Source organism: Phallusia mammillata, chromosome 7 (assembly GCF_965637545.1).
Source record: "Phallusia mammillata chromosome 7, kaPhaMamm4.hap1.1, whole genome shotgun sequence".
Classification (NCBI taxonomy): domain Eukaryota; kingdom Metazoa; phylum Chordata; class Ascidiacea; order Phlebobranchia; family Ascidiidae; genus Phallusia; species Phallusia mammillata.
In genome coordinates this window covers 16263717-16288648 of record NC_137258.1, presented here as the reverse complement: position 1 = coordinate 16288648, position 24932 = coordinate 16263717, and the positions used below count along the sequence as shown (strand labels likewise).

Sequence of the window (24932 nt, the reverse complement as noted above, 5' to 3'; positions counted from 1 at the left end):
TTAACGCATCGGTGCGCTTTTAACGCATGAGTAGAAGTGTTTCACGTGATTTTTATGCAAAAGAACGGTCAACTCTAGGAGAGCTACTAACACAGGGGTGGGCAAACTACGGCCCGGCAAAGGAGCTCATGCGGCCCGCCAAATGTTGGGAAATTTTAAAGAGAAAGTTACCGAGCAACGCTGAATAGTATTATAACCACAGGCGTAGTTTTAAATATCGGGGGTGTTTACGTGCATTAGCCTGCTGTTTCTGCCACGTTATCATGCAAATATTCACTTGAAACAATTTCCTCGTTCGATAAAAGTAAAAGCTATTCACGTTTTCAAATACAGCCCACTTTGTACTGTTGACGCCAAAACTTTGGTCACATCGGATCAAGTTTAGGTCGTTGCAGTACATTGCAAACGGACATTAAACACGGGTTTAGAATCATTAACACACACCACACTTAAGATGGATACTAAATGCGGCTCGCTTTGTTTAATGTTGGCGCAAGGAATTTATTAACAAAAAACGTGGTGCAGCCTATGTTGCAACAAATGCTTGATTATTTTTGAACAATTACAATTGTAGCGTTTCAACCAATGTTTGCGCAAACAAAGTGACAACAAACGTATTTACACATAGCTGAAAATATACTATGTTAATATTTAGAGCTAAATCAGGGGTGCACAACCTGCGGCCGTACGGCCACATGCGGCCGCGGAGACGAGTTTGTGCGGCCGTGACCATGTATGTTAAAATACATGTACTGGCTGTCGTGACGTAACAAAAACTATTTTGCCTAATATTTTGATTTTCAAACTACTAAAAACGGATTTCGTGAGACTGAAAAAAAGATTACCATCCTAAGAACCACATGCGCCAGGCTTTTTATCCGCTTGCTGTCTGCAAACATTGCAAAAAATCAGACACGGCAATCGTCACAATACCGATTATGACGTCATAAACAGTTAGCTCCGTTCGGTTAAACTTATGCATCAAGTTAGAAATTATTAATCTGACCATTTTAAGCGGCTTTGTATGGTATATACATGAATTAAACCCACTTCTTTACACCAGTTATTAAAAAAAAACCAAGCAAGCAATTGGGGGGCCGTTGGTGAAATACTATGCGGCCCCCTGAGATTAAGAACTTTTGAATGCGGCCCTTGCGCTGAAAAGTTTGCCCACCCCTGTACTAACACCATACGTTTCGCCTGATCCAAAAGTGCTTAATTTTCGACAGGTGGCGCAAAGAGCACTGTTTTCATTTAAAACGGTATATCTCAAAAAATGCTAACGGTTAGGGCTATTAGGGTTGGGGTAAGGTATTAGCACTTAAAATTCAATAAAACTAACCCAAAAAATTAGTTACTATAGTTTTAGTATAAAATTAGTATACATTATAATGTAAAAGTTTTATGTAAATATTTCTCAACCCAACCCATTTATAGCCGCTAAATAAATAATTCAGCTCTTTACGCCACTCATCGAAAATTAAGCACTTTTGGATCAGGCGAAACGTATGGTGTTAGTCTACCTCAACTCTAGGGCTAGGCCATGGTATGGTAAGCATGACAAAAAAAGGTTGTTTACACGAAACATGACCAACCCTAATAGTAATTAGGTTTTGAACAGTTTCAAATCAAAATAAACGATTGTTATTTTACTTTTTTATTTATTTTACGTTTCAATGTGCCTTATAAAGTTTAACTAATAAGAGTAGGCCTACTTATAATTGGAAGCCCCGTAAGCCGACAAGAGAGGCCTATGTATGCATTTGTATAAATCAGGTCCATGATAGGTTGTAATGAATTTGCATGTCGGCTACCAAGCATTGATTGTTTTACTAAAGGCCTGTTTGCAAATGTTACTATAACCGGCCAGAAGAGCAAACGAGTTTGCCAACCCCCATTTGAAAACATTTAACTCCGCCTCGAGTAATCGCAAAAAAGCAGAGATCCAACTAAATCACTGGTCTACTTTTATTAGTAAGAAGTTTGACAATGAATGTAACCTACCTATTAGTTAAGTTTCCTTTTGCATCCTTGCAACAAACAAACTTCTTTATGAATTATTTGCGAATAGCCTACAACCAAAATGAAGGAGTGTTTAACTTAATTTTTAACAAAACTGGAAGCTCTGGCAAATCATGGTTTAATTTGGCATAAAATATGTTAGGTTGACCCATCGCGACTCGTTTTGCCTGCTGGTAATAATTAATCGCTTTAAGCCGTTACACACGTTTATTGTTAAAGAGGTAATTTATCACCCGTTTATGACATACAAGGTTGATTTATGGCAGCACAGAACAACCTCGGACTTGACATTCCCAAACCGGTACTGTGGTAGTTGAAAGGATCGGCAAAGTTAGGTTTATTTTATTTGGTCAAAAGGTCACCGCGGAAAATGTACGTTTAAGGGTCGTGGTAGGTTAGGCCTACAGGTTCAACTTTTGCCCAACACCACTGTGGGCGATAAGACACTTCACAGGAAACACAAAAATATTTGGTATCCGCTGTAGGCTACGTAAGCTTTTGTGTTTGATCGATGATCGGTTTCAAATATATTAAATTGAAAATGCGAACGTAAAAACATTTATCCACAAAATGCAACCATCAATGCCTGTTTTGAAGAAAATCTATCTGTGAACTAACACAAATGTTAGCTACTCTTAGTTGAGTAGCTTACTTTACGATTTGCGTTTTTCTGCTTAATTATTATCTCTTTCATTAAGTTTGCGCAAAAACGCCTGTAAAAAGTGAAAAAAAAACAAGCAAACTAGTATAATACACATCGGTACTCTTGGGGACTGTTAACCTTTTTTAGTACTTAGGCTTCAATGACACAATTAGTTCGGAGATAATTAAGAATGCCCAAACTGGGTATATTAGTCAGCGAACAAGCAACAAAACGCGCGTTAATTTTCACTCGTAAAATTAACGAAGTATTTTTTACGATAGGTCGTTAGTCGTAAACTGAAATTAAGCTCATTGGTTTCAACTTCCCGTCGCTAATCCTTTGTGAGTTCGAGAGTTCATTGCCTGTGTTTATTACAAAACAACCCCTTAAACCCGACCGTTCTAAACGTCAATTTTTTGTTGTGCAATTTATTGCCTGTTTGGAGTTAAACAAACCAGACAGTTTTTTTTCTAATGACAGTTAAATAATGACAGTTTTTTTCATTTTCAATGGTTAAATTACATGTCAATTTCAAATTCGATTGAAAAAAACAACCAACGGCTTTTGCTTTAAATGCGACATCTTTAAGAATGTATAGTCAGATTAACTTGTTTTTAAAAATGGAATTGTAGGAAAACCTTTGAAATGTAATAGTGGACACCGGAAGAGACATACGGCACTTCACAAGAAAGTACTTGAGTCATATTTTGGCATATGGCTAATTGTTCAATTAAACCATTGTCTGTGAAAGCACATCTTTTCTTACCGCTGTTTCCGGATTATGACGTCATTCTGTCGATTGTTCACGCTCGAACGGAGCGATTATAAAGCTTTTGTTCTCGAATTGTAAATCGAAAGTGAAGGCGGCGACAATCCTGCTGCAATCACGTGACCACAAAGTCGGGCGCCAAGATTGTTGTTTATTTAAACTTACAACAAAGAAGCCGTTCTTGTTTATTTGACACGGTTAGGTTTTCCCCATACCGACCCTTTTGTGTCACGAAGAGCTTAAAAAACAAAAGCTGCTTTTCTATTGGTTAACTTTTCCAGTTTTATAATCCATAATACAACAACAAAATTTATCGTACTTGGCACTACAGCAGAAAAATATCTACAACACCCAAAGTTTAAAACCACATGTTCTTCAAGGTTAAAAACAAATATTTACAGTAACTCGTTTAACTGGCAGTTTCTTTGTGTTGGGACGTTGATTTTGAACAAAATAACGGACCAAAAAGACATCAAATACCATTAACAGATTTATTAACGTTTGCCGCGATTTTCAAAAATGAAGGTTATTAAAAGATGAAACATGCCGAATTGCCCATGTAATCCACTTTTGATCAAAGCATATGCGTCTTAGACTTTGTTGTTTACGCTTAAACCCATTAACCGCCCAAAAAGGACAAATGAAAAAAAACGTAAAAATATCTCATTCCAACTGTTGTCTGGGTCACCGTACAAAGGTCAAAAGCCAACAATACATGCTAGAGACGGGGTGGCCTGCAGTTGAACTCTAAGCCTGGTTAAGTACTGTAACATTAGGACAGATGTTCACCTTAGGCTGCTAACATGTTGTTATCTGAACGACCATATGGCGAGCGGCGGCCACCACTTACCGACTTTAAAGCAAACATTTTCCAAACGATCGAAATCCGTAAAATGCGTTTGCTTTTCGTCCATCAGTGCTAAATAATAATTTCTTCAGTGATAAAATAACGTTTGTTGCACAAGCGGCGTTGTTTTCGACCTGGGATGCTGAATTCTGAAAACACGAAAACGGTTAAAAGAGTAATTTACAAAACATACACCCTTATGATTTTGTGCTTGTACTAAATCTCACACAGTTGTCGCTGGTTGTTGTGCTATAACAACAAAAGTTCAAAATATCTGTGTTGGTCTGTCAACGATGTAGAACAAAAAATATTTTCTTTTTGTCATTTCTACAATCAAAAACAATAGAGAAGGCTATGATCAAATTACGAGATTTCGTTTAATCACTGTGTTTCATTTAGTTCGTATTACGTTATAATTCTGATGTAATCTTTGCAATCCACTTTGTAACGTTCCGGCCAATTAGCAACTATTTAAGCTTATTACGTCACCAACGACGACCGGTAATTCGTGCTTACTCGAGCATTACATGATGTCATAAAGATCATCATTGTGACGTGAACCAAAATCGGGTTAATTTTGTGCTTGCGCAAGATTTCAATATCACGGGATTGTGGTCATTTACAAATGTAATTAACTATTACAAACCCAATCATAACGACTTGAGAAAGCACGCGCTTTGTACAGCGGATTTTGCAACCTGGAATTCGTGAATCAGTGGGAGGTCGGTAAACTAAAATCAATAATAAACCTTTTTTTATTTGAGCCATCGTTTGCTCTTTGCTTCTGTTTACTTATTTTCGTAAAGGCTTCCATTCGATTTGGTTGGCATTTGATGGTGGTCAATTAGCCCCAAAAGAATAAGAAAATCTGGTACGTCAAATCAGATGTTATCGAGAAACAACATACGCGAACAGTTAGAAAAACAATGTTCAATTTGGTACAAAATCCCTTTATATTTGAACACATCCAAAAAGCAGTTTTACTTTCTTTTTTACCATAATTTTGTGACCATTAATGTGATCAAAGTTCGTTAGAAAACCCGCTTAACCAATAGCGTGTGAACTTGGATGCTAGTTCAGTTTTAGCGAGGTTTGGTTCCAGCTGTACAACCTAAAACTGACAATTTTTGCAGAGAGTTGTAGTATGTGCTTATTTGTGGTTTCGCGCAGATGTTTGTCAACTTTTAGCATTAGTTCATAAGACCTAAGTTTAAAATCTCAACCGATAATTAAACCACAACTTATCTGTGTTACAGCAGTGCTGCAAGCACAGAAATTGTCATTTTTCATCTGTCCAGGTGTGATTGGTTTATAATCCTTGTGCGAAAATTACTGGTCAACAATGATTACTGGGTTCCAACACAGATTATTAAACGTTGAAAAAACAAAGTTTTTGCTGGTTAACTGGTGATTAAAACGAATTGAAATGATTGCTAAACATTCACAGAATGCTGAATATCGCCCAGAATTTACTGAGTCAATCAAATAAAAAACAATTGTGCAATAAGCAAGATGCATGTGCATTTAAAATAAATCAGAAACGTGTGAGAATTTTAAAACCTGATTTTTGTAAAATGAAACAATAAACGTTTTAAAGTTCGTTTGGCAATGTAACATGAACTGATCGATGTTATTGTATGTAGCTCATTTTAATACGCAATTGTAAGTAACATGGTTTCGTTGCTGACCTTGTATATTCCTCAGCCAACTGTTGGCAAACGATCAGTGTTCCAAATTCTGCACAGAGGGAATACTAACATAAGAAACGACTGGACTAGTTGATTGGCGACCTCCTCTCTGGGGGAAATAAATATTTGTTAAATATTGCGCCACATTTGCTGTCGCACATCGTGGGAATATGTTTTGGCAGAGTATTATTTGTTATGGGGATCAAGCTTCGTATAAATCAGCCCGTTTCTTGTTGACACACTTATTTATCGGGCCTTGTCCGGATTGAGCGTCCACTGGTCATCTGTTTCCTGGTCAGCAAAACTACATTTGCAGATTATAAAGATAAGCACCAAAGTGTCAAACGTACTACCTCTTTGATACTCTTATATGTACAAGCCACTAAGTTATGGCCACTTTTAAACGGTTTGCTGAGCACTGTTTACCATCACAAACTGTTGGCTATGGCGAAGGTAACTTTGAGATGCCTGCCAAAGTATATTAACACAGTTGTTTAAAAACTGTTTTTCTTATCATGTAGTAGACCACCAACGAACTTACAGATAGTCAAATTGAAGAGACAGTTTTGTGACACCCGTAAACGCCTTGTCATACCATAAATACTACAAGCCCACCATAACACCAAAACGACATGTTACTAAATGCGCTTTTCGCTTTATAATGTATACATCAAGGTGTGTCGTACACTTGTTTCGTTTAGCTCAAATTTACTGAAATTGCTCTTTCGCTATTAGTACGAAAACAACGAATTGATTTACAGACATTCCCAAACTTCCCACCCTTAATCAGTTTGCTACAAGTGAAACCCGCCGCGCTGCCACGCAATGACATGTATATGACGTCACCACTTCTATAATTGAGGGAGTGCGTGCATTAGTTGGAGAGATTTATGTGGGAACGGGAAAGTTAGTCGTGGAACACTATATGCATGCGATAGTGATATGTAATATACATATGTTGTAATAAAGCACTGGGTTGTATACTCATTAGAAGGTTAATGAAAAAATGAAAAAGGTAATTCACAAGAAATGTAGCGAACGGCAAGAAATAAATGTTTTTTTTTAGAGTCACTGTTTGTTTTCAGTATAAGATTCGGTTTTAAAGTGAAGGTACAATGTTTGAACTTTAAAACCATGATGATAACTCGATACCATTTAAAGTGGGTCTGGGCAAAACGTTTTGTGACAAACAACAAAAGAGGTGGAATTAACTTGGTTTTGTTTATGGTGGTGGACTTCCGTTTTCGCAGACTCGTTGTCAAATTGTTTTGTGATTTCCTTCGGGACGCTTTCAAAAAACGATACTTTCCCATTCACTAACTATCGCACTTCGCCTGGTGAACTAGAATCGATTAGTAAATCGAGAGTTTCCGGACGCCAGGCATTGTGTAGTGATTGATGACGTCACAATGGCTCGTGTGAGAATGTCGCGTCCCCGCCAAGGTTGAACAGTGTCGAGTTGGAGAATGGCAAAGTAACAATACCGCTGTTCGATGACTTCCTTTTTCTCATGCCTGGCTCTAGATGGTTCAAGTTGATTTTGTGAATAGCCGAGACTATTAGAACACAAAGGACCAACGAAAATGTCCTTATTTGACAACAATGCCGGCTTTGAACCGGGTCAAAAAGTTCTTGAAATGCCGCGGCGGGGTGTAAGCACGATATCGTGGTTGTTTTTATTTAGTTTAGTGTATTTTTTGACATTTTACTCAGACATTTTTGAATAGACATTTGGAAAATGTGGGAACTTGATTTTTGTGCGACGGAATCGGTGGTAATTAAAAAAACGAATTGCCTCGCATTGTTTCCTGCATGTGCAGTTGATTGGTTGTGAATTGCCTGAATGTTGAAGTTCATTGCTTTAAAATCTGTCTGTTATGTAACTCTCTCTTAAATTCTTCGTTACACTCCATAACACAAATATAAAACAACGCATCGTTGCACAATGGAATGCAATGTTAATTAGGTGCAACTTGCAGACGGTGTATTGTTTGTGTATTCTTGTGTAGAATAAACTCGACATCGTCCAAGATAAAAGTTTCTTTAAGCAAAATATATCTCTTTGGCCGTGATAAAATATGAAGGCTTTTGGGTCAAACAAACACACATGTTCTTGAAAATTCGCTTTTCTTCATTTGACAACAAACAACCTGCTGGGCGAAAGCTTAACAAATTATAGCACAAATATAAAAAGTAGAATAGCCTTTCCCTGGCCAGGCGCGGTCGACGCCTCGGCAGGTGTCTGGAGTTATACATTGTTACGTCACATTGCGGCAGACAGCTGTCTTCAGCGCGTCTGCTTCGTGAACGCTTTACGATTCTTTAACTGGGGTCGTCAAGCAGGAGGCTATAAAGAAGAAATGCGCGGTTTTATATTGTATGGAATGATGCAGGTGCTCTATCTTTTCGGCAAAAATAATGTAAATGATATTTACCACACCATATAAATACCTGTCTTTAAAGGTTTTTGTCACATACCATTGCAACAAGTCCAACAACAGTGTAAAGTTTTTTTTTACTGTTGGTATAAGCGTATATATAAACGCGTATACGTTGGTATAAGTAAACTTTTGATTTACGAAGTTTGCTATTTACCGTGTGCTCAGTATTATGGGAAACTATGCTGTAGGTATTGGTGTACGGTAATTTGAGATAAAGTTACAACACAAACAATACCCGGCATATCGATGATAAAATCTAACTGGTTGCCATGATACAAATGTTGCATACACTGGGTGCGATGCTTTGATTAACAATCACTTTTCAAATGTGTTCAAGTCACAGCATTGTTTGCACGCAAACACCAAAACGATTTTAGGAAAACAGTAAAAGTGTCAACTTAAAAACTCTTTGCCATAGTCTGATTCAATTAGCGAAACAATGCTATCGGTGTTTGTAAGTCTTATTTGATTTTATTGCAATTTATTCGGCTGTAGGTCGATGTTGGGCAAATGGACGCAAAACACACTTAGCTGGGTTGTCGGACCTTTAATCAATTCTCTGGTTCGAAATCTACGCCGCGACGCCTATTGTTCGGTTACAGTTGCAATTGTTTCAACAAGCGATTGTCAGGCAGGCGCCGCTGAGCCAGATCCAGTTGGGCCCGTGAGAAAATTTTTCTCTGTTGATATTTGAGACAGGTCGTTTCGCTGACTGACGCCGATACAGAATAGAGATTTCCCGATTTTTTTGTTTTGGAAAAAGTTCGACCCAATGTCACATTTTTATCATCATAAAACTATTTTGCTTCCACTATAGTCTTGAGCGCATACGTTCCTATGCAAATCAACTCAACACAAGGAGCGGGGTTGTTTTGTTAAAATGACAATTGGTGCTATGAAATCCATAAACCCTGCTAAACTTTAATTTACATTGTAGGAAAGTTAAAATCAACACGGTTGTTTGGCAAATAGCCTAATATTTTTCCGACGCAGTGATAATGTATTTACATTTCAAGAAGTCAGAAAGGTTTTGATTCAATTAGAGTTTGGACTCGGTGAACTGGCGAGGTTGGGTTCTGTTCGCTCATTACCGTGAGAAAGGAAGCAAGATTCGTCGACGACTACTTCTGATAGCTCTCGTACAACCGGGACATTTCTTGCCAACCTTTTCAAGCATATTCCCACTGGTTGAATGCAAAGCCAAGTTTGAATGACCCGATAACCTTTGTTGTAACACATTGGGTGTTCTGTGGGTTGGAATGGACTGCTGTACCGTTTCAGGGGCGTTCTTGTCTCACTCGATTACTTTAGAGTTCTTTACTGATATAGAGCCAACATGTTTGGAAAATTCATCGATTTTGAAAGTCTCAAAGGGTGCAAAATAAACAGAGTGCTTCTATTGACAAAATTGATGCAAGGTTTAATCCAGCTCAGCCATCTGCGTTGCAGGAGATTATTAGCACGTGTTGCTTATTTAAACAAGCCAGCTAATCGTGTTCGATGATCTAAAGAAGGGCAACGGGCCATCGACGCCATTGCCATTAGCCGGGTAAGCGTCTATCGGGCGCAATTACAAGCTTTCTTTTGTGTCACAATGCGCGTTATCTCGCAGACAATGAAACAAACGAAAGCGCGGGAAAAAGGGCGCGTGGCGGTCGGTAAGAGTCGAATTGATTGAAAAAGGTCATTTTTTCTCTACTCTCTGTGGCTTTATTTGTCGCCGGCCGAAAACAGTCCTCTATCACTCAGAGTAACTTGCAGTGTTGGTGCGCTTATGAGTAAGTTGCGAAACCTTAGAGTTAGTTATGAAGGGGTTGCAAAACAAGCTAGTATATTAGCAAAGTTGGAGGAAAACCTATTGTATTAGAGGCAAGGGTTGGTTATCGGTGGCATTTTAACAATAAAATTTATACTAACAGTGTACCAAATAAATTTAGCGCAGACTTTTGTTTTCATATACCGATAAATGTTGAAATATAAAAATTCATCTTCCTACTATGCTGCATGATGTTCGTCAAGTTTGTTGCTAATTATTGAAAACCGTAATTTAAAGCGAAAACAACGCAAATATAACAAAAATCCGCACAAGTATAGCTTTTGCTTATCGGTTTGATTAGCATTTTACAAACCAAAAAAGGTTTTGAAGTATTAAGGCGTTTCGTTTTCCGTGACATCAATCCTAGTATATGTCAGAGAAATATAAACATAGTGCACGTGTGCATAGTTTTGCATTCAGTACACAGGTGCTTCAAAGCTTAGTGCAGCTGCTTGCACGAGATTCCTGCGCAATTTGTTTATCAAATTCGAGAAAGTTTACAAACAATCGCTTGCAATGCAGCGGGGTATTGACTCTTAACAATAGAGATTGTTCCCAATAGTAGCAGCGCGTTCGGCAACCCCTCGGGAACTTTATTAAATCGCAACCCCCGTTCATTGTCTAATCGCTATTTATCTTCACAGCTGTTCTGTGTTCATCTGCTGGATCTGTGACGCAACAATAGGCACTGTGAGCCACTATTGTCCCTTTAATCCCTGTTAAGTATATCTGCAAACATGAATATCGCTCGAATTGAAGCTCAAACGTCTCTGAAGAAACAAAAATTCGCAATTTTTGGGTCACAACTAGTATGGATTGTGACGTACCTAATTCTGGTGACGATGACGCAAGTTGGTTTTTCAACGACAGTCAAAGGTCAAATCTCACCGTTTGTCGGCGCTAGAGGTGCAGAAAAACCGGAAGGAATGATTAGCAACGATAACTGCTTCAATTTGGTAAAGAAATGCCACAAGGATAAGCAATGTCGAGAAGCCTTTAGACAACTTAACACCAAATGTGCAGTAAGTATCCACCTGTTGGCTGCTGCAGTAACGTAAGTTCTGAGTGTCTGATCGTAAAACGCCATGTATCGCTTCGGCAGGTCAAAGCTGGAAGTTGCAACGCTGCAATGATGGATTTGCCAATCTGTGCAGAAATAATGGACACCCTAACCGCCCGAATCTTTAACCTCAAGCAGAAGTGCACATGTCAAAGGGTAAACAAAATTTTTGCACATTTGTAAAAAAATGTGGTGTATACTGTATAAGACTGCCAGAAATCACATAAAACTTTCATATTTGAAACAGCAATACCCATACACTTAACAGAAAAAAAACGCATATTGTATTTACCTGTCATAAACAAACTTTATTTTATTCGCAGAGCTCTGTTCGATGCGAAACCATCCATTCTCGAGTTTACGACAATCCATGTTTCGGTAAGTTTTGTTTTAAAAGCTGTCACTTTCCTCTTGTGAGTTTATGTGGGAACACTCCAATCCACATAAACTCAAGACAGTTGTATGACGTCATAACCGATAAATTAGTTTTTGTCAGTCTGTGAGATCGTCACGCATGATTTACACTTAGCATTCGATTTCCCAACCTCAAATTGTTGACTTCTCGAATTGCGTAACCCTTGACCCCGAACCAACCCACCCCAACCCTTGTGTTCACCCCCGATGGGGGGTAACTTTGATGCGGAATAAGGTTTCAAATGCCTTTTCTTCAACAAGGACAAGCCCCATGAAAATAAAATAAATAATTCGCCATTAAGAATTGTTGACCGTAAATAAAATTAAGTCCAATGCGTTTTTTTCACAATTTTATTCCTTAAACTGTTACAGGTAAAGAAATATCGTACAAACTTTTACGACTACGGTAATTTTTAAATTAATACATGAACAAATGTTTTCGTAATTTTATATTTATAAAACGTTAAATCTAGAACTTTTGTGCCATTACAAATCTACCTCTAATAAATCCAATCAACTTAAATATAAATAAACCACTTTTTTATGCGGATTTTACCAACAAAAGTTGCCGATGATTAAGTTCCCGCAAAGTGGATATTTAATCCGAACTTTTGTAAGTTTTAAGTGACGCACATATCGGGTTAACACCAACCGAGGCAATTAGTGTTTTGTAAACCAACCGCGCCATTTATCCTCTGTTTACAGACGCTTTAGGACTTAGTTATGAAAGAGTTTCTTAAGCGGGCTCAAGAGTTACAAACTTGTTGTTTAGAACGCTGTTTACTGCATTTTCCAACACTGTTTTAATTTAGAACATAGAGTGTAGTGCAAAACTAGCATTTAGTCAACATCATTCAGTTTGTGAGTTTTTTGAACTGTTGTGCCAAATCGTTTAAATTTTATTGAAAGGGTGAGAGCATATTTTTAGAATTTCAGTTTTGTAATGCTTCCTAATTTGTTTTTTTATCTTTTTGCAAATCTAATCTTTGGTTTTATTTGCAGCAAATATTAACTTCTTGCGACAAAGAAACCTCATTCCCAAATTTGGTAAGTGCATCTCTCAAAACTGTATTAAAGTTTAATGGGGAACCGAAAATCAACAAAAGTTTTATTCAAACAGAGGACGCACCTAAGAAAGCGAAAACCACAACACCTTTGACCGAAACAGCACGTACAGTTGACCTCCTTGAAACACTTCTGACGACGTATGAGGATTACCCGTCTGAAGAAACCGAACACGTCACTACGACGTCACCTAAATCCACGACCACGTTTATTGCGAAATCCGAAGGTACGATATGTGTTTACTTTTAAATCTCTAAATAAGAAGGGAATAGTGCAATTTTAAAGAGTTTGTACATATTCGCATCATTTATTGATATTTTTATTCACAAAATGAACAAAGAAATTGAATTAGTGAATAAACATGTGTCTGGAAACTAGTTTTTTGACCAAATTTGTAGTTTCTAAACAACCTTTCAAAAGTGTGTACACATTAGCATTACGTATTTAATTATAAATCAATCAACTTTACAGAGAAAAGAATGTTTGCCGTGAATGATATTACGTCATCGCGTCTTTTAGAGGAGATTGAAATGACAGACACGATGGATAGAAAACATCCAACATACAGTTCTTCTCATGACGATGGTGTATTGTTACGTAAGTCAAGCTTAAACTTTGGTCGGTAGGTGTCGCAGTGAAGTTGACTTCAACACAATAGCATTTATTTTTGCTATTGCAATGCATGCATTTGCGTAAACTTACCGAGGTAGTCAAAAGCATAAATCAACCGTTGTCCATTGATCGTCAGAAAAGTTTATCTTATGTTGTTTTTACAGATGTCGTCGCCATAGCAACCGGGGTATTGGTATTTTTGACGCTTGCCGTTGGAACTTCGCTTGTGGTTTATTTCGGGTAAGAGTTTGTTTTCAATTTATTGTAAAACATAGTAACAATAAATGTTACAACAAAAAGAACTAATGGTTTATTAAATGTTTTCATCATGATACTTATCTAATGTCATATTTTATGTAGTAATGCTTATTTCAAGTTTATGTTGTTTTGTTCTTTTTAAAATAAAGTGTATTTTATGTGCATAAAAAGTTTTTTAGATATGTTTTAACAACACTTGTTACGTCATGCAGCTTACGGCGACGACCCACGGACGAAAAGCATCAAATCACTATGACGTGAACTCGTGCGCATACGTCGTAAACCACGAAAGAAGATTTTACGCCGAGAAGAAGGCAAATTGGCAAAGTCAAGTTGAAACTCACGTCATACACTGCTTGGGTTGACACGACTTTCAGAAGAGGGGAAGTCCCGACGGAAGGGATCACATGCAGATAGAAAACTGTTCTTTGCGAAATCTTTATATTTTATTATTTTATTTGTTCAAGTATTGTCAGTTTTGTCTTTTGCGACTACCTATGTTCTTCTATTGCTAAATAAAAAATGTTTTTTTTACATTTCACGTCCCGGGTTACTCTACTTGGCAGGCATGAATGTAGAAAGCATGTTTTTAAACAAACATGACCAAATTAACAAAAACGACTCTGGTCGAGAAAGACTTCGCAAATGCTATTTAGTAGAATCTGGCATAAAAACCAAATACTAACAATTATGAAATATAGTCAATCATGTAAGAACATAACCAAACAAAACGACTTGTTTTGTTTTTGCATCCGTATATTAGGACCAATCTGTGTGTTAGCGTCTTTACATCAACCACTTACTACACACCAGCTGCAGGGCCGCATTTATTACAAAAGGCATATTTTGCTGGCGCCCAACCACACCCAATCAACCTAGTCAACGGACAGGTGACAAACGAGGGGCACAGTGACGTCAGAATGGGGTGTTTGGTGACGTAAGCCCAGCAAAATCGATATGTTTTAGCCCGGACAAACAGTGCATTGTATTCTGTTGTTGCTGAGAGTAAGATGCCTATGTCGATATAACTTATAATGCGGAATCTGTCCGCTAACCGTCAAGGGAGCGTTTAAGCGTCATAACATAGTGCACAAGGCGCGGTCCGTCTGCCACTCTGAAGTGTACGGTCGCGTTTTACACCTCATGGGTGTTGTGAGGCAAAATCAAAAGGTGTTTGGTTTCAAACGCATGGTTGATGTTGGTTTTGACACACAGAAAGCATTTGGTATGAGCAAGAATTTAAAGAGATTTAAGTTGCAAAATAGTGAGATTTAGGTATTTGCAGGACTAAAAAATTGGATTGTATATTTTTACGAATTTAGATTGAAAAACGAACATTTTTGAAAAGTTTTGCCCACAAAAAATATTTCATGTTGAGATTTATAAGAGATTGTTTTGAATATCGCCAAGATTTCATTGAGCAACAACCTTAAGGATCACTACCTATGAATCCGTATTTTTTGCAAAACTAAGGAAAAATACAAATGGTTGTATGCAGCAAATTTGCACGTTTGCTCTGAGTTGATAAAAATACAATAATAAAAAACTGAGCTGTGGCATGAAAAACTTGCTCTTTGATTTGTTTGTTGAAACGTTGATGCAAGAATTAAACTTTTGTGTTAATTTCAGTTTTAACTATCTTAAACAGTCCGAGAAAAGCAATTAAATATTGATACAGGTCAATGGATAGGTCCGTTTCCGGTGCACTGGAAAAGCCGATCAGGCTGCAGTCTATTTTCGGCCCTGTACAAAGTTGAATGTTGCAGTAAAATTAGGCACAACATTTACATTGAAACTGCAATGGCTTCTGCCAAAACATTATGAAACAACCTAAGGATTTCTTCTAAGGCAATTCGTGCGTTCTTAGTGCTTGTGGTTATATATATTAATAATGTTAAAAAGTCGATCAAGCAATGGCAGAGGTAATGCAATTGGATTAAAAGTATAGCTGTATACAAAATAACCACTGTTGATGAACTGTTTGATATATTTTTGTTGTTAGATATACTTTAACAGTAAACGCAAAATGGGAAAAGGGTAAAGTCTGCACTAAAAACAAAACGCGTACAATAAAATTACTGAGGGATTGTAATAGCCTTACGAACATTATTAAACCTTTAGCTTCACCTATTTGATAAACGTACAATCCTAAATTATGCAAAAACAAAACAATCCACATGCACCATTTTTGAACTTGTTAAATAATTCATGTCCATTTTTTCCGTTCAATTTACTTGAAACGCAAGAAGTGTGACGCAAGAGTTGTTTTTTTAAGAGCTTACCGGTGTCCAATTTCAACAGCAAATCCCTGCTTAGCCGCCAAAAACATTCTTGAATTTGCAAGCAACAGATTTGGGGCACAAGTGCACTATCGAGAAAGGCGTAACATGAAAAACAACGCAAAACGTATAATGTTTATGTAGTGAACTCTAAAATTAAACCTATTACGCTGCAAAGTAAAGCGTGGTTGTAAATTGGTACATATGATTTTTTTCCAGCAGGCATAAACATACATCATACAAACTGTTTAAAACCTACACAACACCTAATTTAACGGGCCAAATAGTCTGTGCAAAGTTTGACTATTACATGAAGACCAATGTGAGCTACAGCTTTTAATTAGTGGGTTCAATTGGACAACGACTTATAGGCTATGCTTTGATTTGACGCAAGTTAACAAGGGCAGTATGGTCAACAGGTCTGTTTTAATTTGAGTAAGCGCCCAAGTTATGCTTTAATAACTTGTAAAATACTTCCAAACAACCAGTTAGCAGGTTGCAACATGTTATGTCAATTACCTTGCATGTAATTTTAGGATGATAGGTTGTACCTTAAAATATGTTGACAAGTCGTCGTGGCAGCAAGCAGAAAAATTAAATTCCGGTTGCAAGCGACTTCAGCCTCGAAGACTGTAAGGGAATTCGTTTAGTTGCACACAGTGAGTTACCAACGATCGTGTTGGATCAGATTAACTTGCGGTTTAGAGTTAAGATAGAATTTCCCACATGAAGCGCACATTTTAACCATTAGCTTTACACTGATAGAAAATTAACTACATATATTACTTGCTAAAATCTGTCACAAGGTTGTTTGCAGCATTGTTGTGATGTTTGTTTTGGTGTGTTTTTTGTTTGTTGCTTTGGTTTGGTCAGGTATTATGTTTACATTTTAGATTTACATATAACGAACTGAAAGAGTATTTAAGGATGCTTCGTTTTTACATTAAAGTTGCAAGTTAAAATATTACTTTTTACACTTTTATAAAGAACGTACAAGTATTTTCAGAGAAAGTTTTGATATGTTTGCGCAAATACCAGTAGTTTTTGGTTTTAGTACCTGTGTACTATGGAGCACAACGGTATACGATAAATGTAATTCGTTGTCAAACAGTGAAATATTCTATTAGATTGGACCCAGGACATGTGGATTTGTTATGTGGAAAATTGAATCACATTTCATAATTCGAGGAGAATTTTTCTGCTGACGGGTTAAGAGTAAAAAAACAGTATTTAAACGCATTTTGCGTTCCCATGCGAAAAGGCCAGACAAACTCAAATTTGTTTGACATTTAGTCTGTCTCTGATTTTCGCAAACCCCAAGACATTACAGAAATGTGAACGGAGGTTTTTTGTTGTGTTGGTGTTTTGGTGCAAATATTAGTCTCTCCACGGACAATGGTTTTGTTTCTTCGGCTGATCGCATTTTTTTCCGCAAACACATATTCGTGTTTTTTGAACGGAAGGCAAATACGCGAAGAAATTCTAAAACGTCAAAACCATTATGTTGCCGTTTCAGGCTAGTTTTTTAGGTTAAGGATAGTTGTTAGGTTGGTTAAGTATGTCGGTGGTACAGTATAAATTATTCGTATGCAAAAAACACAATTTTAAATTGAAGCGTCTAAGATCAATAGAAGTTATTTACTTCAGCAATAAAAGAGGGGATCAGTGATGTAAGTTTTCGTCTTTTGTTTCAGTTATTTCTGTTTAAACAAACGTTTATTTGGGGTCAGAAACAGCCAAACGTTAAGAACGCTAAATCTTTCATGAAAACTTAGACGAAGTAAAAATGTTACGATCAAATTTCGTTTTACTTTTTTTGTGCGTGACTCAACCAATGTTACTTTTTGTGCGTGACTCAACCAATGTTAACACCAAAACAACAATTACCTCGTTTGCAAACTTGAACTGTTTATAGGATCAATATCTGGTTAGCGAGTGGGTATAGCCTCACTTTAACCGACGATCAATATGTCAAAGTTGATCCTGAATCGGTGTGTGGACATCCAGCCTATTTTCCTTTACATCTGTTACCTACTGCTGATAATACATCCTTTGTACGTGGGATCTTTTAAACTCAAAGACGGAAAAGATTCGCGGCTGACCTGCGCGGAGATGTTGGATGAATGCAAATTAAATACCACCTGCATACGAGCGTTTAAAGGAGCAAAGAAACATTGCAAGGTTGGTATTTGGTATTGTTGAAAGCTGTTTAAAAACTTTTACGACACAAAATTTCATATAAAAGCCATAAGCGTTAACAAAAAACGCATGTAAACTATATAGGGACAGAAGGAATTTGTACCCGAACCGTTGCCGCGAATGCCTATAACATTGAAGAGAAAAAATGGTGTGGATTCCTAATCTTTGTATAATTCTGGATTGTGTTGTGGCACGAAAAACATTTTTTTACCCTAACTTTCCTATAAAAACGTTGGTAAACAATTTGATTCAAGTTTAGGCGAGAAAAGTTTTACTTTTTTTGCTTGAAAGAGCAAATTCAGGAAACGATTTTTATTTTTTAAAATGATTGGAGACAAAGTAGTAGGCTGTCATAATCCAAGCCCGCTTTGGGACCAAATAAAATATTCCTTACTGGATGTGACGGGCATCTGAGTAACTAAAGTTAATTACAATTCCCGGAGGGTCTTTGGTCGATATACCCGGTCGCTTACCCAAACTAACGAGATTATATACTTAATCTTTAGGGCTGACGTCAGCCGCTAGCATGGACGAAACAAGCTAGCTATAAAAATTTGGGTCGGAAAAAGTACCAAAACTTAAAGCAACGTTTTTGTGGTCCTTGAATTTAGAGATGACCAACGTGTGGGTTGAGCTGAAACAAAGCAATAACCATTTTTTAAATTTTGGTTTCTGATCTTCACACATTTATCGTCATTAATGACATCATTTTGTTCCAGTTTGTTATTTTACGACATCAACAAGCTTGTTTTAAACAAGTAAATCAGGCGTGTAAATGTTGGGTTATACAACTAAGTCATGCTAACAGAGTAATGAATACATTCCACAGAGTTTTAATATTTGTCAGATTATGTTGCCTACATTTGTATTTTAATGGCATCTCTCTCTAATACATCCTTGAATCTATTAAAACTACTTCGACACAGACCCAAGTTATAATTGTTACGGCACAAAAAAGTAACTTTAGATATGGTTTGGTCTACGTCGCAAAACTGTTATATCATACTTTATTTTTGACAAATATGCAATAGTTTATAAAATGTAGATATAAATGCAATCGATCAGTCTATAGTCGAAGATTAAACGGTCAAACACGACAGACATGTTGGCTACACCGATTTAAGTGAGGATGGTTATTCTTGGAAAGTGTGGACGGAAAACTTTACGTGATTTATTGAAATAATACCTCCTTTAATATACCGTTACAGGATAATTCTGATGCAGAATGTATAGGCGATCGCCTTAAATGCAAACGACACTTGGATATGTTAAAATCGGATGAGTTCTGGGGACAGAATACTTGCCACTGTGAGATCGGTTCGCATGTTACACAAAAGGTAAAACATCTCAACACCTCAAGGTTTGATCCACACTGAACGCAACAGCATATTTAAGGAGTGCTAATCGCCTTAAATCAGTGGTTCTCAAACTGTGGTACGCGTACCACTAGTGGTACGCCGGAACGTTTCAGATGGTACGCGAGTAGCTTTCTGTGATACCTAATTTAAGTCCGATCTAAAATTGCAACTCAACTGATCAGCCCTGGTTTGGGCGAAACTCGTGTTTTGGACATTCTTTGAAATTGCTAAATATGCTAGTCGGGGCGAGAAAATGGGCCTATTTATTCTTAGTTGGTCTATTCATTCAAACAGGGTTTAAGACTTTAGGTGGTACGCAGCGATAGAAAAAGTTGTCAGGTGGTACGTGATCCATATAAGTTTGAGAACCACTGCCTTAAATTGAGACTCACTATCAAAATACAATCCAATTTGACATGACATGCTATTATTGTAGTTATCGGACCAAAAGTATTTGCTTTACAGTCACTTAGACGCTTGCTTCAAAAAGAAGCTACCAAAGGGTAAAAATCGTTACTAATTTGCTCACACGGGGTACAAGCAGGGTTAGATGAACTGCAACATTCGACAATGGTATTTTATGGCAGTAATCTGGAATATTTTATGGCTTAGCTTGTTTATTATGCATGCTTGCGTATTTAATGTAATCCAACACCATAATTTAATTCATTTTTTAGACGTACAAGAAATGTACGATGCCTCATAATTTGGTTTACTCCCATCCCTGCGGAGGTGAGACAACCGTGTGATTAGTTGTTATAAATAAATAGGAATTTGGCTCACACAAACCAAATAGCACTTGATTTAAAGCTTGGTCACATAAATTATATGTAATTAAAACCTAATGTTAAAGGCAATCTATTCCCATATATGCCAAATATCCACTTATGACACAAAAGTTTAATTTTTTAAATGTCACGCCCAAAATACATATGGACTCTTCCAGTTCAAAATCGCAACGAATTGGCCAAACAAATTTACCGCACAATCAAGTTGTACAATCAATCTGGATTGTATACAATATGAACCAACAACTCAAGTTCGAAGAAACACCTTGATCACCAGCAACAAAACGCATTTTTTCAAGTACGTAAAATTGTCTTTGTTTTAGACGTCTTGCCACCGATAATATCCTCGACAAAACGAACTACAACGACAAGCAAAGTCAGTCCTTCAACAATAGGTGCGCATGACAACATTTTCATCCAAAACCTTTGGTAAATTTAATACAACGATAAAATATTTATTAAGGTTTCTATTACTTGCAGAACAAGTGGTTTTCTCATCAGAAAAGGTGCAGACGACAACCAAGGGTGGAAGTGGTGACGTTGCTATGACGTCAAGCATTGACGTGTCCCACGAGCTAGAGATCGACTATCTCTTGCGCGAGACCATTCAAGATTACCATGAAGAAATTCCAAACAAAGTTCAAAATGACGTCAGCACGAAACTGCTTGTGATCACAATCCCGAAACTTGAGTCAGCGTCTACAGTTGGTACAAAAAATGGGTGATTAATTTGGACTGTAAGTAAGTTAGATTTTAAAAGTATATTTTACAGAACTGACCACTGGCGCGAAACCGACGCTTGCTACGCAATACGAAAATCAAGCGCAATCAAGCAAAATAATAAGTATTTTTGCATGTAATAATTTTAGGTTTCAATTAAATTTTTAATGATTCTATTTGCACAGAAATTATATGCATCGTTGGCGCTGGTGCTTTGTGTATTTTTCTGGTCGGAGGATATTTATTTTACAGAAGGTTGGTAGCGATCGTTGTTGCTGTAAACCTGGGGTCTACTTGGTTGTTGTGTTTTTTTGAAAAGTCCGTTTGCTCAATTTTTATCCCTCTTTGGGCTCAGGGAATGTTTTTCTACATTTGTATATATTATTCTAAAGAAGAGCTCCATGGGAGAGTAACGATTTTGGAAAGCCGGGTTTGGTGCACAGGTCGACCTGCATGATTCACTACCTTTAAGGTTATTTCCCTCTCGTGTGTGTGATTTTCAGGTTATCCCGGACAATTTATTTTTACATTCGTAAAGTTAGGAACAGCTTGTTGGTGTTAAACCCAGTCGTCACACTTCTCTGTTAAAACGATTTGCACAAAACAAGATTACTTTGATTTAGCAAACACAATCTTCTCGACTCACATTAGCAGTATTCACAAGAACGCTATTTCAGCTACCAAAACTTGAAATCAGACTCCTGAGATATTACAATGCCGCCATTGTTACGATATTCTATAAATAAAATCGCAGGGTGATAATTTGAAATGAACACGCGCAACACAATAGACATTAAATTCCGAGTGTTAACACTTAGTGTGGTGTCAAACGTCGCGTCTGGAATCAAGCTACCTCCAAACAAGAGGCAGTCGCCGATTCTTTCGAACAAAGCGTTGTGTTTTTCTCACGCACGCGACTGTCACGTGATAATTTGTTGAAAGTTTACCATACAACATCAATGAAGAACACAGCATATTTGTTGTTCGCAACTAAAAGACCCGTTTTTGATTTACATCAGTACCAGCAGCATTCCCGCCATTTTTTGTTTCTTGGTTATGGATTTGGTAACATTTTTTTATCTGATTGAATGTGACGGTTTGATACAAACACGAACGTATCAACGATTTCCATTTCTGCGCTTAACGAATGTGCGAATTCTGGGATCCTTACACTATAAATTTACCTGTACATTTCTTTGATTCAATATGGCCGTGGCGTATCAAGAAGAAAATATATGAAACAGTGTGTTTATTTTTACATTGTATTGTAGTATCTTAAAAACTTTTAAACAAAAAAATATTTTCAACTCTTTTTTTAATTTTTTACCGTTCTTTTGGTCACCCTTTACCGAAAAGGTGTTTTTACAGAAGATTGGCGTTGAAACGAAAACTGGAGGGAGAATATTTGGCCGGAAAATCAGCTGAAAAAGAAACATCACACGAAATTAGAACATCACTCTTTTGATTATACGACATTAATGTTCTCGGAATCGTGCGAAATCTTGCCTTTCAACTACGCTGTGTTTAAGTGTATGTATCATGTAACTAAACAAATGCTTAGTTTTATTTTGCAAATTGACAATCAAATCTCTGCTGCCGTCCAACGGCTTTTCGGATTTCTGGAACGTCAACTAGTATTACAAGGTATACAATTCACAGTTTTGAGTTTTGACAATCATAACAATAAACAAACAAGCCAAGGGACTCGAGCATGATGCATTTTTGGCAATTTAAAAATGATAAAATACGTCATGTTTTACTTGATTATAATGGCTTGAATGTTTCTTGTTAAGTTGCGATACTTGCGAAAACGTTTTAGGTGAAATAATTACACTTTTCAATTGTCTTCTGACTCGTTAATACTGTTGACTTTTTTTGTTTGTTTTTTGTTGTGTTTTTGAACACCTGTACTTATTCTTCATGTCAACAAGTTCCAATGGTCAAATCTTTTTTGTAGTAGTCAAAAAACAGTGTTTGGCAGCAACAAAACAATTATTTTCCATTCATGACCGGTAGACGATAATCATGAACTAGGCCCCTGACTTATTATAGGTGCAAAAAACAAAGGCACACAATTTAGTGAAAGACATGCATCGTAGCATAAGCGGACTTCCATCAGTTGGGATATTGTGATTTTTAGCAAAGCATCTGCGGAAGTAGTTCTCAGCTGGTGATTCATAATATCCTTTTGGGTGGTTCACAAGAAGTCTTTATATCTGGGGGCAAACAAAAATTGGTTTTGTAAAATTTATTAAATATTCAGCCCAAGAACAAAACATATAAAAATATTTGGCTAATTATCGTTAGCTGTCAAATGTTTTATCATCAAAATGTTACCTTGAAGAAATGTTTTTCAAGCCAAAATTCTTTTTGAGCATGAAGTATTCTTTATTGCACTGTTGACCTGAAATGAATTGACAGTCACTGGTCTACTGTGAGACGAAGCAGTCAAACTAAAAGATTTAAAAAAGAATGAAAAAAGTTATAGTTATTTTTTGTGTGTTATATACCAATAACGCCGTTGTAACAAGTTTATTCCGCTGCGAACAGCTGCCAGCAGTGTGTCAACTGCTTCTAAAAAAAGTCTTGCTCAGTGCTTTTCTTTTACTCCAGAAAATAACCAAAACTTTAAGCGCACATTAATATAAATAAAACAGTCATGAAATTAAGGGATCATATTATACGTAGTCTAAATTGACTTTCTCCTTATCTCAGAGCTCACTGTTGCCACCCACTGCTTTAGCAACGGGCCGTGGGCATTTGCCTTATTCGACCACAGGGTCGTTTTAAAATAATTTTAAAAAGGCGAAAAGGTGTTTATTAACCAGTTTATACTTTGTCGCAGCTAGCATATACGGTCGCTTTGATTGTTGGTTTGCACAGCTTTTAATCGATAAATATGCTGACGTTATTTCAACCGGTCCTCTTATCGATTGTTTCCGGACAATTGTCTATGTGATAAGCGCACTTGATATTAAAAACGACTTAAAAAATAGTTATTAACAGGATTTACAGAATAGAGAAAGGTTACTTCTGCCAATAGCTTTGGGCGGTGGGCTTCAATCTTTTACGTTATATTTAATTTACTCAACGCATGTTTATGTTAATTCGATCTTTTAGAACTTAACAATCGATTAAGAAAAAAATCTAAACATCTTCATGCTAAAACCTGCTGAAACAGTTTCATTATGTGTGCACAAATTCCGCCCGGTCAAGGCTGATTAACCGTTGAGTCACAAAGGCGACTGCTTTTAACAAAGTCTTTCGTGTTTCGAAAAGGTTTGACAGCAGCAAGCATAGGATGAACGCAGGTAATCCCAGCAGGTCTTACAAACTTGTCATTAAAATCGTTTTGCCAGAAAAACCGAAGACTTGAGGAAATCCAAAATTCAGTCTTTTCAAGACGTTTTGAATGTGTTTAGGTTTTTTGTGCATGTACGCACTTTGGGTGGCAAAGGCGTTTGATCCAGTAGAAGTCGGCATATCTTTGGAGAGCTTACGTCCATTTGCGGTTACAAGATAAATGAGGTGAGATAACAGCGCATGGATTACATTCGAATATAGCATTGGCAGCAACAGCAGGCAGTTGTGGATCAAACGTGCCGAATTGTGTGGACTTTTAGCAAGTGTATCTTGTCAAAAATTTCGTGAGTGACGTTTTGTCAAGTGTGACGATAAGTTCGTGTGTAATTATGCGTGAAACGTGAGTAATGTTTTCGCATTGATGCATAAAAACAGTGACCTCAGAGTAGAAATATTTGTTGTTGTAAAATTGCCACTTGTTTGAAATAACCACTATAACTTTGGTATTACGCGAAAATGCGGCGAAAACATAAACTGTGCGGCTAGAATAAAACTTCTGTGTCGCAGTAGGTTATAGCTTACAGTGTGAGGAATAAGGATAAAATCATGAGTTCGCAATGATTTTGTGTGAGATTTTAATCGTAAATGAA

General features: G+C 37.0%; 2 protein-coding genes across 2 annotated transcripts; both read left to right on the top strand.

The window, feature by feature from the left end:
• The first annotated feature begins 10189 nt into the window (after positions 1-10189).
• LOC145238954 (uncharacterized) lies at positions 10190-14176 on the top strand. Its single transcript, XM_080102245.1, has 8 exons — positions 10190-11248; positions 11329-11442; positions 11610-11664; positions 12703-12747; positions 12821-12991; positions 13237-13362; positions 13542-13617; positions 13848-14176. Exons 1-8 carry the CDS (start codon positions 10964-10966, stop codon positions 13894-13896), a joined length of 921 nt encoding a protein of 306 aa, XP_079958371.1. The 5' UTR covers positions 10190-10963; the 3' UTR covers positions 13897-14176.
• A 3302-nt stretch (positions 14177-17478) lies between these two features.
• On the top strand, positions 17479-22915 carry LOC145239737 (uncharacterized). Its single transcript, XM_080103131.1, has 8 exons — positions 17479-18095; positions 19322-19450; positions 20149-20203; positions 20583-20654; positions 20740-20967; positions 21032-21103; positions 21165-21234; positions 22348-22915. The coding sequence occupies exons 1-8, from the start codon at positions 17883-17885 to the stop codon at positions 22442-22444; spliced, it is 936 nt and encodes a 311-aa protein (XP_079959257.1). The 5' UTR covers positions 17479-17882; the 3' UTR covers positions 22445-22915.
• The last annotated feature ends 2017 nt before the right edge of the window (positions 22916-24932 follow it).

What these genes read in the sequence shown, in the direction of transcription:
- LOC145239737 (XM_080103131.1), top strand. Translation starts at nt 17,883, where the DNA reads ATGTCAAAGTTGATCCTGAATCGGTGTGTGGACATCCAGCCTATTTTC. An exon ending in GAGCAAAGAAACATTGCAAG is followed by an intron (nt 18,096 to 19,321) that starts GTTGGTATTTGG and finishes ATACCGTTACAG; the next exon opens with GATAATTCTGATGCAGAATG. An exon ending in GTTCGCATGTTACACAAAAG is followed by an intron (nt 19,451 to 20,148) that starts GTAAAACATCTC and finishes TTCATTTTTTAG; the next exon opens with ACGTACAAGAAATGTACGAT.
- LOC145238954 (XM_080102245.1), top strand. Translation starts at nt 10,964, where the DNA reads ATGAATATCGCTCGAATTGAAGCTCAAACGTCTCTGAAGAAACAAAAA. An exon ending in AAACCTCATTCCCAAATTTG is followed by an intron (nt 12,748 to 12,820) that starts GTAAGTGCATCT and finishes TTATTCAAACAG; the next exon opens with AGGACGCACCTAAGAAAGCG. An exon ending in TCGCTTGTGGTTTATTTCGG is followed by an intron (nt 13,618 to 13,847) that starts GTAAGAGTTTGT and finishes TACGTCATGCAG; the next exon opens with CTTACGGCGACGACCCACGG.